The sequence below is a fragment of the Ylistrum balloti genome, unplaced genomic scaffold (assembly GCF_031769215.1).
Source record: "Ylistrum balloti isolate Yb309-2 unplaced genomic scaffold, AGI_CSIRO_Ybal_v1 Utg369966, whole genome shotgun sequence".
Classification (NCBI taxonomy): Eukaryota; Metazoa; Mollusca; class Bivalvia; order Pectinida; family Pectinidae; genus Ylistrum; species Ylistrum balloti.
In genome coordinates this window covers 472,170-486,705 of record NW_026782061.1, presented here as the reverse complement: position 1 = coordinate 486,705, position 14,536 = coordinate 472,170, and the positions used below count along the sequence as shown (strand labels likewise).

Sequence of the window (14,536 nt, the reverse complement as noted above, 5' to 3'; positions counted from 1 at the left end):
AGCTGTATAACATTACATTGACACTGGCCCCTTATAGCTGTATAACATTATATTGACACTGGCCCCTTATAGCTGTATAACATTACATAGAAACTGGCCCCTTGTAGCTGTATAACATTACATTGACACTGGCCCCTTATAGCTGTATAACATTATATTGACACTGGCCCCTTATAGCTGTATAACATTACATAGAAACTGGCCCCTTATAGCTGTATAACATTACATTGACACTGGCCCCTTATAGCTGTATAACATTATATTGACACTGGCCCCTTATAGCTGTATAACATTACATAGAAACTGGCCCCTTATAGCTGTATAACATTATATTGACACTGGCCCCTTGTAGCTGTATAACATTACATAGAAACTGGCCCCTTATAGCTGTATAACATTATATTGACACTGGCCCCTTATAGCTGTATAACATTATATTGACACTGGCCCCTTGTAGCTGTATAACATTACATAGAAACTGGCCCCTTATAGCTGTATAACATTATATTGACACTGGCCCCTTATAGCTGTATAACATTACATAGAAACTGGCCCCTTATAGCTGTATAACATTATATTGACACTGGCCCCTTATAGCTGTATAACATTATATTGACACTGGCCCCTTATAGCTGTATAACATTACATAGAAACTGGCCCCTTATAGCTGTATAACATTATATTGACACTGGCCCCTTATAGCTGTATAACATTATATTGACACTGGCCCCTTGTAGCTGTATAACATTACATAGAAACTGGCCCCTTATAGCTGTATAACATTATATTGACACTGGCCCCTTATAGCTGTATAACATTACATAGAAACTGGCCCCTTATAGCTGTATAACATTATATTGACACTGGCCCCTTATAGCTGTATAACATTACTTTGACACAGGTAGCTTGAAAGAGGTTAATGAGTGTATGTATTAATGTACCAATGCTTTGTATTAGATAGGGATTTGAAATTATTGTTAACATTCCTGGACAAACTCAAAAACCATTTTCATCTTTATTGGTTCATGTTTTATAAGTTGTGTATGTGTAGGTTAGGATGAAATGCTATTAATAGTAACAATACTCTAAGCTTGGTATTATTTACAGGTAAAACACAGCCTTGAATTTGACACCTGTACATTCAACATAGTACACAGCTTAGCCTTGAGATTTAAAAAAAAAAACAGAACTTGATGGGACTTGTTCTCCATAGTCTACCTAACCGTTCTCCTTATTCTACCTGATGGTGTATGTCAATGCATTGAGTCCTTCACAAATTCAATACACCTTTAATAGCTAGGCTTTAATCAAAACATGGCAAGCTGTTCTCATACAGCTCATTACAATCTGGAGTACATTTACTCATTAATATTAATTACATAGAGAATGTTTTGTTTAATAAATACTCTCAAAAGCAAGCCTTTATTCAAATATTAATAGCATTACAAGTGTTTCCTAGACTCAGATCTGCTTTTCAAGAATCTCTATGACACAGACCAGTTTGTTGACTGTATAAGTCTGTAGCATGAGACACTTGACTAAGCAAAGTGACGGACAAGACACTAGACAGTATGAAGAGATGGACAAGACACTTCAGAGTATAAGTGACGGATAAAACTTGACATTATAAGGTGACAGACAAGACACTTGCCAGTATAATGTCACTTTCACGACACTTGGAAGTATTAGGTGGCAGAACAGACAAGACACTTGACAGTATAAGGTGACAGACAAGACATCTGACAGTATAAAGCTACAGACAAGACACATGACAATATAAGGTGACAGACAAGATGCTTGGCAGTGGAAAGGGACAGACAACACTTGTGACAGTATAATGTAACAGATATGCCATTTGACAGTATAGGTGACAGACAAGACATGTGACAGTATAAAGTTACATAAAAGACACATGACAGTATAGAAATATAGACAAAACACTTGACAGGTGTAAGGTGACAGACAAGACACTTGACCATGTAATTGGTCACAGACAAGACACGTGATGGTTTAAGGTGATGGACAAGACATTTGACGGCATGAAAGGAGAGACAAAGACACTTCAAGATATAAAGTGATTGACAAGAAAGACAACATAGCATGGCTGTATTAGTTATAAATGAATTAGAACATAAGAGCAATTAAAATTGACTGAAAGGACTCATAAATCAGACCATCATGATCATGTTACAATCGATCATGATAGTTTTTCTTTTATATAAGTACAGCTTAACATGATGTCAGCAAAATCCACGCTGCGTATCCGATTCAATAATACCAATCCCAATAATACCAGTTTATTCATCACCAGATGTTACCCTAACAACTAGCAGAACAGCCAGCCTTGAAAACCATGTGATCTGTCACTGTGTGTTGATTTCTTTGGGTGTTGGTTGAAGGCCCTTAGAAACACTAAAACCTGTGAAATATTTATTCCTTATAAGAGTTTTAGCTGTGGTAGAGATAGGAGAACAAAATATCTCTGTTCCTTTGCTTGTCTGGTACACTCTGGCGAAGTAGAAGGTTTATGTAAGTAAAATGTCAGTGTTATCTGCCGACGTTTAAGTCTACCTGGTGAATCTTATAGATTATATATATATATCTGTCTATTGTAGGTATATCATTAGTATATCTGTATATACAGGTATTCAAATATATAGGTATTATAGTGAAAGGTTTTGATGACCTTGTGTTTTTACCTGTAAACTGACACCTGAAGTACAATGATTAATTACCATATTTATCAACAGTAAGTCCATGCCTGGTAATAAACCCACTTCAAATCAATAACAGTTCCAGAATGAGACAAGCTTGCTAACTTAGGGTCAGAGGTCATGTTTTGCTCTCCTGGGCTTTTAGCATGATAAATACGGTAATTAAGGTAGTGTAAATTATGGTATACACCTGGGTTTATTGCAGACATACCAATATTTCTTTCAATCAGTATAGGAAACACCTATGTCTGTTTACTTGTTTATTTCGCCCCAGATTATTTCCCCTTTGTACCATATTATACATAAATTTGCCCCATGTTTATTTTGCCTCCTGAAAATTATAAAAAAATGATTACAAAAGTGTAACAAATGTTTGCTGTCACTTTAAATCCATGTTCATGGATAAAAAAAGCAAGTTTTAAACAGGGGCAAAACTTTCTCAACATACAGAATGATATTTGACCAAATTTAAGCTAACTTGCCCTATAAGTGTTTTTATTTCTGGGAGAAAAAAGGTTGGCTAATTCATTAATCTACCCGACCACCCAGTCTGTTATCACCTCTCTTATGCACCTCCATTTTGGTTGTCAGAAGATGCCTAACAGCATAAAAAAATTATATCCTTAAAAATTTTGAATGGAAACAGTCACGAAATTCAAATAAAAAGTACTAAACATTTTAATATCGTGTTATAAGCTGAGGATGTCTAACCAGTATACACTAGTATATAATAGAAATCTTTCTTACTTTATATTTAGAGAGAAATAGAATATTTAAAAAGTCATTCGTGAAATGACAAGTTTAACATCTATTTTGAAATATGGATATATCAAAAATTGAATTGCAAGGCAAATATCATGATATATTGAATCGCAATAAACTTTTTCACACCTAATTAATGGTATATCCCGATCATGGACAATTACAGGTGTACATGTTTCTGACAGGTGTGCTTGTGTACTCTAAAACAATTACAGGAATGTTTTCCAATTTATTCCTAACTATATTGTAGGTACATAAATACAAACCTTTGTAACATCGGTACCTTTATTGTGTAAAACATCCACTATTGTTTATACGAGATTGTCCTTGTATTCCAGAAATGTTATTGTTAATTTGCTGTGAAAGGACATATCGCTCTGATGAATGAGAACGGTATTCCTTTATGAATAATGTATGGTAGTACTGGCGTCCATAGAAGTCACTCATCCGATGTGTTTTCAGATATATGTTTTGGTTTTGGTTGTAAAATGAGGATATTGTGAAATTCGTAATCGTTCAGTTTTTCACTTTTCTTACCAGGATGGAATTGATTCACAAAAATCAGATGCCTTGAAAACAAATATGTAAAGAAACCATAGTCAATTGCATGAATTCCTGGATAAAAACATGGTTTTTTTCATAAAATTGTGGAAATTTGAAATGAGACAAGAAATGTTTATTGAATAGCAATCAGGATACACTATTTGTTGATAGCATCATATAAACATTATTTATTCATTTTACAACAATTTGCAAAACAAGATTTCAGCTTATTTTAATCACTTTTGTTGTCCCAGATGGAACGGGGGGGGGGGTGGGTCTTACATTGGGAGGAAAACAGAGTACCCGGGGGATTTTTATTGCAAGAGGTATAAACTGGACAGTCATGTTAGATAACCAATGGGATAGTAGATGTGGGTTCAAATCTCAAAGTTATGGGTGGTCTTTGTCACTGCTGTCAGCAATGTCTGGGCTTATTTAGTTGTGTAAATATTGTTTAGTAACCCTTTATAAAACCATTATGTCTTTTTAGAATGATTAAGATGTTGTTTAACCTAGAATATTAGCCATGATAAAATCACCGACTTCAAATTAACTGTATACAGAAGTCTTTGAAAATGAAATACAAAAGAGAGGCCATGTAAAGGTTGTTTCAGTCCCTAATTGACACATGATTAGTAACGTAGTCAATCTGTTACACTAATTACAAATGTACTTATGAAAATTCCTACATAAAACATGTGTGCTCTTTCTTTATCTTGAAAAGTTTTCTCTTCAAAAATGAAAAACACAAACATTTTACAAAATTTTGAAAGAAGGAGAGAAATCATAAGTTAAACATTTAGTTGAAGGACAATTAAGACGAATTTTTTTTTTTTTACTTTACAGACAGAAACGCCTAAATGAAAGGCGGCGTAGGGACCAGGAGAACGCGTACTTTGAGGAGCTTGCAGAGTTAATTTCAGCAAGGATCACGGACATGAACTCCTTCTCAGTGAAACCGGAGAAGTGTGCAATACTACAGGAGAGTCTGAACCAAATCAAACAGATCAAACACGGTCAGTAAATTAGGCAGATTCTTGTCCAAACTCTTGTCCAAATTAGACTGGGTCAGTGATTAAAGTCTGTCAGTTTAGGCAGGTTCTTGTCCAAATTAGACTGGGTCAGTGATTAAAGTCTGTCAGTTTAGGCAGGTTCTTGTCCAAACTCTTGTCCAAATTAGACTGGGTCAGTGATTAAAGTCTGTCAGTTTAGGCAGGTTCTTGTCCAAACTCTTGTCCAAATTAGACTGGGTCAGTGATTAAAGTCTGTCAGTTTAGGCAGGTTCTTGTCCAAATTAGACTGAGTCAGTGATTAAAGTCTGTCAGTTTAGGCAGGTTCTTGTCCAAACTCTTGTCCAAATTAGACTTGGTCAGTGATTAAAGTCTGTCAGTTTAGGCAGGTTCTTGTCCAAACTCTTGTCCAAATTAGACTGGGTCAGTGATTAAAGTCTTGTCAGTTTAGGCAGGTTCTTGTCCAAATTAGACTGGGTCAGTGATTAAAGTCTGTCAGTTTAGGCAGGTTCTTGTCCAAACTCTTGTCCAAATTAGACTGGGTCAGTCAAAGTCTGTCAGTTTAGGCAGGTTCTTGTCTTGTCCAAATTAGACTGGGTCAGTGATTAAAGTCTGTCAGTTTAGGCAGGTTCTTGTCCAAACTCTTGTCCAAATTAGACTTGGTCAGTAATTAAAGTCTGTCAGTTTAGGCAGGTTCTTGTCGAAACTCTTGTCCAAATTAGACTTGGTCAGTGATTAAAGTCTTGTCAGTTTAGGCAGGTTCTTGTCCAAACTCTTGTCCAAATTAGACTTGGTCAGTAATTAAAGTCTGTCAGTTTAGGCAGGTTCTTGCCCAAACTCTTGTCCAAATTAGACTGGGTCAGTGATTAAAGTCTGTCAGTATAGACAGGTTCTTGTCTAAACTGGTCAAACATGGCTGCAATAACCACAGTTGAGCTGTAGACAGGTTCTTGTTGGAATCAAATTGAGGTAGGTTAGTATGATCAATTTCTGCTTTGACAACGCGGAGAGTATAGACAGGCACCAGTCTGATTAAACAAGGCTATTTCACTGCATTCTGGTCACGATGGTATATTCAAACCTCAAACCTGAAAAGATAAAGGAAATCATAACACACATGTTCAGACAGTCGAGTCAGAACTTATGTTGATATCGTATTGGACAATTTAGATATATTTCTTGTCCGAATCAAACTTTTCACATAGGGTCAGTGTAAAAAGTCATGGTTGGTCAATTTAGTCAGGTTCTTGTCCAATTAAAATATTGTATTGATTTTTGTTATAGTGATTTCATTTCGGAGATTTGCTTTGGTGATTTGTTTTCGGAATTGTTTCCGGGGATTGTTTTTGAAAGATGTTTAAGGGATATTTCGGTCACCCGCGACAAAGTTTCATGGTAACCTATATGATATGATGTGGGTTTGCCCTGCATTGTCAATGTTTCAGTATACTTTTTACATTTTCAACTTCCTGAAAATGCCTGCACCAGTTTATATGCCTATATGGTCTGCACCCCCAGGGGCCTGAGGGGTGACCAAAAAGTAGTCAAAATTGTTTAAATTTCTCTTCTCAATACCCAAATATGGTAGAATCAAATACTCTTCATGGATGGTAGGGTCTTACAGACTGATTTATTAAAATAGTGAATTTCGAATTTCATTTTTTTTTGGTAATGGTTAAGACTTGATTAGAATTATTTAAGATGACAGTTGCACATATTGACCTTGGTTGACTCAGAGGGACTGATAGGTGGGCCAAAATTGGTCAGATTGACTGAAATTATAGAAATCTCCTCAGTACCAAAATATGATCGAATCAAATATTCTTCATAGTTGGAAAGGTCTAGAGGGACTAAACCTAAATTGAAAATTTCATGACCTCATGTTTCTCATGTGGAGGGGTAAAGTTTACAATATTTAACTAGGTTACCATTTGTCATGATGAAAGTTATACAAAAATGAAAAACAGTAAAATTCTCTGTTCACATAGCATCTCTTTTATATTAGTTTGAGAGTTGTAGCAGATGACCCTTTAGGCCTCTTGTCTTTGATGATTTGTTTTGAGAGTTTGTTATGGGGATTTAGTTGATACAGTGATGTGTATGAGTAGACATGACTGTTTATTAGGGGAAGGAATGTCTACATCTGGCAGTATAATTCACAAGGTCATCCAAATGACCTCCGGCCTGTCCATATGTCACTCATCACCACTCCATCATCTCTCATCTGTAAGAGTGCATTATGGGTACTTTTCACCACCACAGGCATGTACACAGGACTAAATATGTGCCTACAATGTTTGTTAAAAGTAGAGGAAGGGTTGAAGAAAACTCTTCCATTGGACAGAAGCATTCTATATAGCAACATTGTATGTTATTGTCGAAATTTTGTGTTTCTGTTATAACTTTCTCTATCAACAAATATATCTATAGTGACTGCCTCGATAGCAACAGTGTATATTTTCTACAGTAAATATGCTTCTGAAGCAACAGTGTATTTCTTAAGATAAAATTATCTCTATAGCAACAGTATCTCTATAACAAAAGTATCTCTTTGGCAAAAATATACTTCTCTAGTGCAACAATTCATTCCTGTATATCTCTGTATTGCTGTAACAACACGTTTCTATAGTTACACATTCTCTGTATTGATGTAACAGCATGGTTCTGTAGTTACACTTTCCCTCTGTAACTCTGTATTATAGTAAAGCATGTTTCTGTAGTTACACTTTCCCTCAGTAACTCTGTATTATAGTAAAGCATGGTTCTGTAGTTATTACACTTTCCCTCTGTAACTCTGTATTATAGTAAAGCATATTTCTGTAGTTACACTTTCCCTCTGTAACTCTGTATTATAGTAAAGCATGTTTCTGTAGTTACACTTTCCCTCTGTAACTCTGTATTATAGTAAAGCATGGTTCTGTAGTTATTACACTTTCCCTCTGTAACTCTGTATTATAGTAAAGCATATTTCTGTAGTTACACTTTCCCTCTGTAACTCTGTATTATAGTAAAGCATGTTTCTGTAGTTACACTTTCCCTCAGTAACTCTGTATTATAGTAAAGCATGTTTCTGTTTCTGTAGTTACACTTTCCCTCAGTAACTCTGTATTATAGTAAAGCATGTTTCTGTAGTTACACTTTCCCTCTGTAACTCTGTATTATAGTAAAGCATGTTTCTGTAGTTACACTTTCCCTCAGTAACTCTGTATTATAGTAAAGCATGTTTCTGTAGTTACACTTTCCCTCAGTAACTCTGTATTATAGTAAAGCATGTTTCTGTAGTTACACTTTCCCTCAGTAACTCTGTATTATAGTAAAGCATGTTTCTGTAGTTACACTTTCCCTCAGTAACTCTGTATTATAGTAAAGCATGTTTCTGTAGTTACACTTTCCCTCTGTAACTCTGTATTATAGTAAAGCATGTTTCTGTAGTTACACTTTCCCTCTGTAACTCTGTATTATAGTAAAGCATGTTTCTGTAGTTACACTTTCCCTCAGTAACTCTGTATTATAGTAAAGCATGTTTCTGTAGTTACACTTTCCCTCAGTAACTCTGTATTATAGTAAAGCATGTTTCTGTAGTTACACTTTCCCTCAGTAACTCTGTATTATAGTAAAGCATGGTTCTGTAGTTACACTTTCCCTCAGTAACTCTGTATTATAGTAAAGCATATTTCTGTAGTTACACTTTCCCTCTGTAACTCTGTATTATAGTAAAGCATGTTTCTGTAGTTACACTTTCCCTCAGTAACTCTGTATTATAGTAAAGCATGGTTCTGTAGTTATTACACTTTCCCTCTGTAACTCTGTATTATAGTAAAGCATATTTCTGTAGTTACACTTTCCCTCTGTAACTCTGTATTATAGTAAAGCATGTTTCTGTAGTTACACTTTCCCTCAGTAACTCTGTATTATAGTAAAGCATGGTTCTGTAGTTATTACACTTTCCCTCTGTAACTCTGTATTATAGTAAAGCATGTTTCTGTAGTTACACTTTCCCTCTGTAACTCTGTATTATAGTAAAGCATGGTTCTATAGTTACACTTTCCCTCTGTAACTCTGTATTATAGTAAAGCATGTTTCTGTAGTTACACTTTCCCTCTGTAACTCTGTATTATAGTAAAGCATGGTTCTATAGTTACACTTTCCCTCTGTAACTCTGTATTATAGTAAAGCATGGTTCTGTAGTTATTACACTTTCCCTCTGTAACTCTGTATTATAGTAAAGCATGGTTCTGTAGTTACAGTTTCTGTAAATCTGTGCAGCAACATCTTGCCTCTATCTCTATATCATGGACACATTGTGCATCCATATTGTTCAGAATGAAAACCTTCACAGCACATAACTGACATTTATGCTTGTGTCGTCTGGCAGTACTGTTTTGAGTGCATGTAGTAAGATATAAATGTACAGTATGTAACAGCACTCATAAAAAACAGAGAAAATATGGAATGTTATACTGGATTCCATCATGTGTGCACACAATTTATACAGATGTGAATTTTTAGATATGGAAAAAGCCAATCATTACAACATTGGTTAAGTGTCGCTCTCTTCCCTTAAACAAAATACACTTGTCCGAATATTTAGTATGTTACAGCCTCTCTAGCCAAAACACTGTCTACTTCGAACTCTTTACACACCACTTCTTGAGGCTGTGTTATTAGTTGACAGATTCTCTAGAGACTGCCTAGTGATTTGGGTTTGGTTTGCTTAAAGTAAATGTGAGATTTTCACACAGTAGGTTGACAGATTGCCTGGGAGTGTTCCTCTCATTTATCTCGAAAAATTAGTCGAATTTTTTCAGAAGCTGTGTTGAAGATTAGAATAATTTCTAGAAACATGACAACTCATATTGAAGGGACATTGTTGCTGATTGGAGTGATTTCCCCAAACGCGACAATTCTCCAGGATCGCACACGACTTTGTCATCAAGATTTCACAACATAATAGAAGAAAACACGACAAGTCGTTTTGTACAACACGAGAGTAGGCCAGAGCTGGGGACTATTATATGACATGTACCATGTTGGAGACAAGCAGAGATCTGGAAAACACATTGGATAACTGGCCAAAGAAAGGTTGTAAAAAAATCAATATTGCTACTGTGATGGTTGGAAACACAAGGCTAGGCTCAGCTCTCACAGAGAGACCTGATAAGGTTTCCCTCATCCTACTACTCATATTCCCAGCCAAATCCTCTTGGATTGACTAGAATGACTGGTGTGTGTGGGCCTTCATGGAAGCCCACATGTACTTCAGCCACACATATGTGATGAATGAGGGAACCCATGCTATTTCCCTTGTAATATTTCACAAAGATTGCTTATCTTGACGAGATAGAAATGTTGTTTGTTGTATGAGAAGAACAACAATAGTTATAAACAAGACATATTCAATAATTATCATGTATTTTTCTGTTGTTGCATGTGACCTACCCCATCAACCCCACCCTCACCATCCCCAAAACAAGGTTTGATGACAGCAAGTTGAAGTTATGCATTGCTATGTCACCGGTCAATTAAAAGGTTTTGCATTGTAAAATTGAAGTTGAACATTGTATGTCACTGTTTCACAGTTTGATTATATAAAATTGAAGCCAAGCATTGTTATGTCACTTACACATTTTCACCAGGTAAAGTTGAAGCTGAACATTGCTGTGTAAGTCACTATTTTACAGCTTTTGTTACATAATGTTGAAGCCAAACATGGCTTTGTTATAGAGTTGTAACAAGTTATCGGGTATATATTACCTATCGTTGTCCCTCCTTGGTTCTAGCTTAGATCTGGTGTTACATCTTCAATTGTACAAATAACCGGAGAAAAAATACCAGTTTACGAATTTATGAAAAATCACAAGGGATCAGGAAAGATTAAGTCTGCTATAGGCACGAAATAGTATATATATTAGCGCCAGGGAAAGAGCAAATACGAACATCGCTAGAACACTAACATTCATCAGTGAGACCATACCCGGCTACGGGAGGAGTCACAGAGACGAAAAAACTGTCAACCAACCAACAAACCTCACATTTGATGCAGTGTTGTTCACTGCTGTAGTGCTCCCTCGTACTACCACAGCGTTATTTCGCCCACCCGTGGCACTTTCTGGCATCCATCCTTGCTTGCAAACTTCCGCCAATGTGCTCACCATTAGCATCTATTAGTTGAATGTCTCGTACTTCTGAATCTATATTTAGATCTCACCTGTATATGTGTCTGGTCCACTGTCCTGAGGAAGAGAGCTCGAGGCAACTGGTCAGTGGTGTATTTACATTTTAAAGAACCCACACAATACAACCTAAACCTATACAGATACAGACAAAATTATAGACAGCACCCGATTAATACAAACACAGGTGGACATTCATTACAGAGTTTGGCCGGATGTAGTTGACAGTGAAAATTAAACAAATGAAAACTGTTAAAATGCTGTTTGATAGATAGGGTCGCTGTAACAAACGGTTGTCATGATTCATTCTAGTGAAAGTCTGAGAATTCAGTCAGTCTGCCATACTGATCTGTGATTCTTAATAGCATCAGTATAACATGCTGAGTGTGTGGAATTACAACAAGTTTGTAAATAACTAACTTTTACATATTTGGACAATTTTTACGTAAATTTGACAGAAGTTGCATTAAAAAAAACTAATTACTAGACTCATATATAGTTTGAATGTGAGAATATGGCACAAGTCTGAGTTTCAGATGCTGTTTTATGCTGGAGTTCATCAAAACAAAATTATCAATCTCTGACCTGTTTTGTTAGTTCATTGGGCAAGATCTTTCTAGAAATAATGTAGGTGATATATATACCGAGTACAATGAGCTGATGGTGGATTCTTTCTCTGGCTGATTTTACCTGTGACCATGTTTTCAGTGGCGGCTGTGACCGAATTTTGAATAAAACTTGTGTTGACCTAATTTTGAGTGAAACTTGTGATGCTATTTACTTGACAGGCAAGCATAATACGGTTTTCACCTCATCTCTGGTTAACTTTATTCCGTAGGAGCTAGTGGGAAGCAGTGACCTTATTTTTAGAGCAAACTATGACCTAAATTTTAGAGGAAACTGTAACTTAATTTTGACCTAGATTGTTATGTAATTATTTGTCCTATTTCAGAAGCAGGATCAGAGGCAGTACAACAGAGTCAAGTGTCCTCCAGCAAGTCCACCGTTTTGGCAAACAATGTGATTGGGCCTCTTCTCTTGGAGGTATATTTTTTGGTTTATCAAATAAAAATATTTCCATAATTTACACTAAAAAATGAGTAATTAAGGAAAACAATTACACATCTGTATATTTCTTAATTTTGTTGTTTTGTATATTAACAGGCCCTTGATGGATTCCTGTTTGTTGTAAACAGTCAAGGAAAAGTTGAATTTGTGTCTGAAAATGTGTCCAGTTATCTTAAATACGTAGAGGTGAGTCGGGACATTTAATCCTAAAGAATGGGTTGTCATATCTAAATTGTATTTTGCATATATCTTCTCTTAATCTACAGGCATCATTTTGTGTAAATTAAGATGTTGTTGGAACAGAAGATAAAGGTGAGGGGCCTGGTGGTTAGGCATGAGAAAATCATTTTTACTTCAAAATTATATATTTTTATGGCAACCATGTTAGTTTGACAGTTTAAACGTCATTTTCACAAATACGTTAAAATTATTGTCAATGTTCTTCTTATGGAAAGAAGAATGAAGGGAAAAGATCTTACTTAAAAAAACAGTTGAAGGTGGGAGTCAAGATCGCAAGGGGATCTCTTATATAGAATCTGGTTTAGTGCTTGCTGTTGTAAAGAACTAAGACTTAATGAATAAGGGGAAACTTCTAGAAAATATTTCTTTGGTAGAAATGTTTCTAGGTAAATCTTTTTAGCTGGAATAAGCCATGGTGGCCAAGACATTTAATTTTGCTTATAAGAGGACAATGTTATAGTATTTGTTTGCATTTCTGCTAGAATTCAAATATATGGATGGGCTTATTACCATACATGGGCTTACGTATTATAGTATTCATTCTGCAATTTAGTTTAGTTTACCTTTAGTCTACGGAGTGGATTGTAACAGACAGGACCAATCATATTTATGAAGTTGTATAATTATTATTCGCAACCTTGGATGGTAGTAGGATGTAAAGCATCCCTTATCAAATTCTGTTCACATCCTTCGCTGTGTTGGTATACATCAAGATATTGTTAAGTCAGGTGTAGCTTACACGGTGTTAATGAAATTGACGTGCAACATAAACCTGTATTGCATAGAAAAGGCGGTGCTAATTTGGCAGGTGGAGCATCTGTGAAAATCTTGTGTGCCGAGAAAATAAGTCGGTGTCATAGGAGATTTTTCAGCTAACTTAAATACCAGTATAATAACTTCAAGAAGAAAATTTTCAGACATATTTTATAAATATGGAGAAAAAATGGAAATCAAATTTGAAATCTATTTTCATACCATATAGACACGTTTAACATAATATTTCAGGAAAATTATCTAATTTTATAAATATGTACATGAAATGGAAATCATTTAAAATCTAATTGCATACCATGTGTATATTTCCAAATTTAAAACCTATTTTCATACCATGTATACAAGTTTAAGAAAATATTTCTGGAAAAGCAAGTCAGCATTTTTCTGTCATCATTCTATTTACCTGATTTTTATGAAATCATTAAATTTGTTTTGTCTATTTTATCTTATTTTCATTGAAGGATGACCTAGTTGGAAAAAGTGTTTATAATATTATACATGTAGGGGATCATGCCAAATTTAGTAGCAGCCTTCTTCCTATGTCCTTGGGGAAAATTCTGCCAGTCTCATTAGGTAAGAACATTTGAAGACTTGATTATTTACTTAAGGAGATGTGTTACCCTAGTTTTTCTATCTTTTTGGAAACAAATTTGATTGTATATTTGAATTATGTAACTTTCTGAAAGTATTTTGAACTGTACAAGAACATTCAAAAGAAGAAAACACTCGGAAGTTTGCGGTATTTCTGATGATATTTAAGGGAGATAACTCTCACACAACATTTAGCACCATTTTGACATAATCATAGCACTCTCGGAGACTAATTTGCAGTTGACTAGTACAGTGAATTGTTCCAGAAGAAATAAGACACCACATATTTTAACCATTTTTCTTTCATGGCTATAAAATGAAAACACAAAGATACTGAAACTTCTGAGGGAAAAAAAGGGAGGTGGGATACAGGTGATAAAAGATGACAATAGTGAAATATGTCTGTAAAGTCAAATGTCTCAAAAATTGGTGTAAACTTAAATAATAGATGCTTTCATATGATTGGAAAATTAAATAAGAATTGCATTATTCTTGACAGCAAGTGTGATCCCTTGGTCAACGGAGGCCGTTGCGGCCAAAGGTCGAACTTTCAATTGTCGTATGCTGATTAAACCCCCAAGTAAGTACGAAGTATTGTGATATAAAGTTAAGTTTTGTTTTTAAGTTCAATCAGAGTTTTTAAGTAACTCTCGATTAACAA

General features: G+C 35.3%; 1 protein-coding gene across 1 annotated transcript in view; it reads left to right on the top strand.

The window, feature by feature from the left end:
• The window catches only part of LOC132547629 (nuclear receptor coactivator 2-like), a 34,971-nt gene that overhangs the window by 3,742 nt on the left and 16,693 nt on the right, over nucleotides 1-14,536 (top strand). The window contains exons 2-6 of the mRNA XM_060211412.1: nucleotides 4,866-5,035; nucleotides 12,155-12,246; nucleotides 12,367-12,456; nucleotides 13,746-13,857; nucleotides 14,375-14,455. Of these exons, the coding sequence (XP_060067395.1) occupies nucleotides 4,866-5,035; nucleotides 12,155-12,246; nucleotides 12,367-12,456; nucleotides 13,746-13,857; nucleotides 14,375-14,455 (545 nt within the window). The remainder of the gene's footprint in view (nucleotides 1-4,865; nucleotides 5,036-12,154; nucleotides 12,247-12,366; nucleotides 12,457-13,745; nucleotides 13,858-14,374; nucleotides 14,456-14,536) is intronic.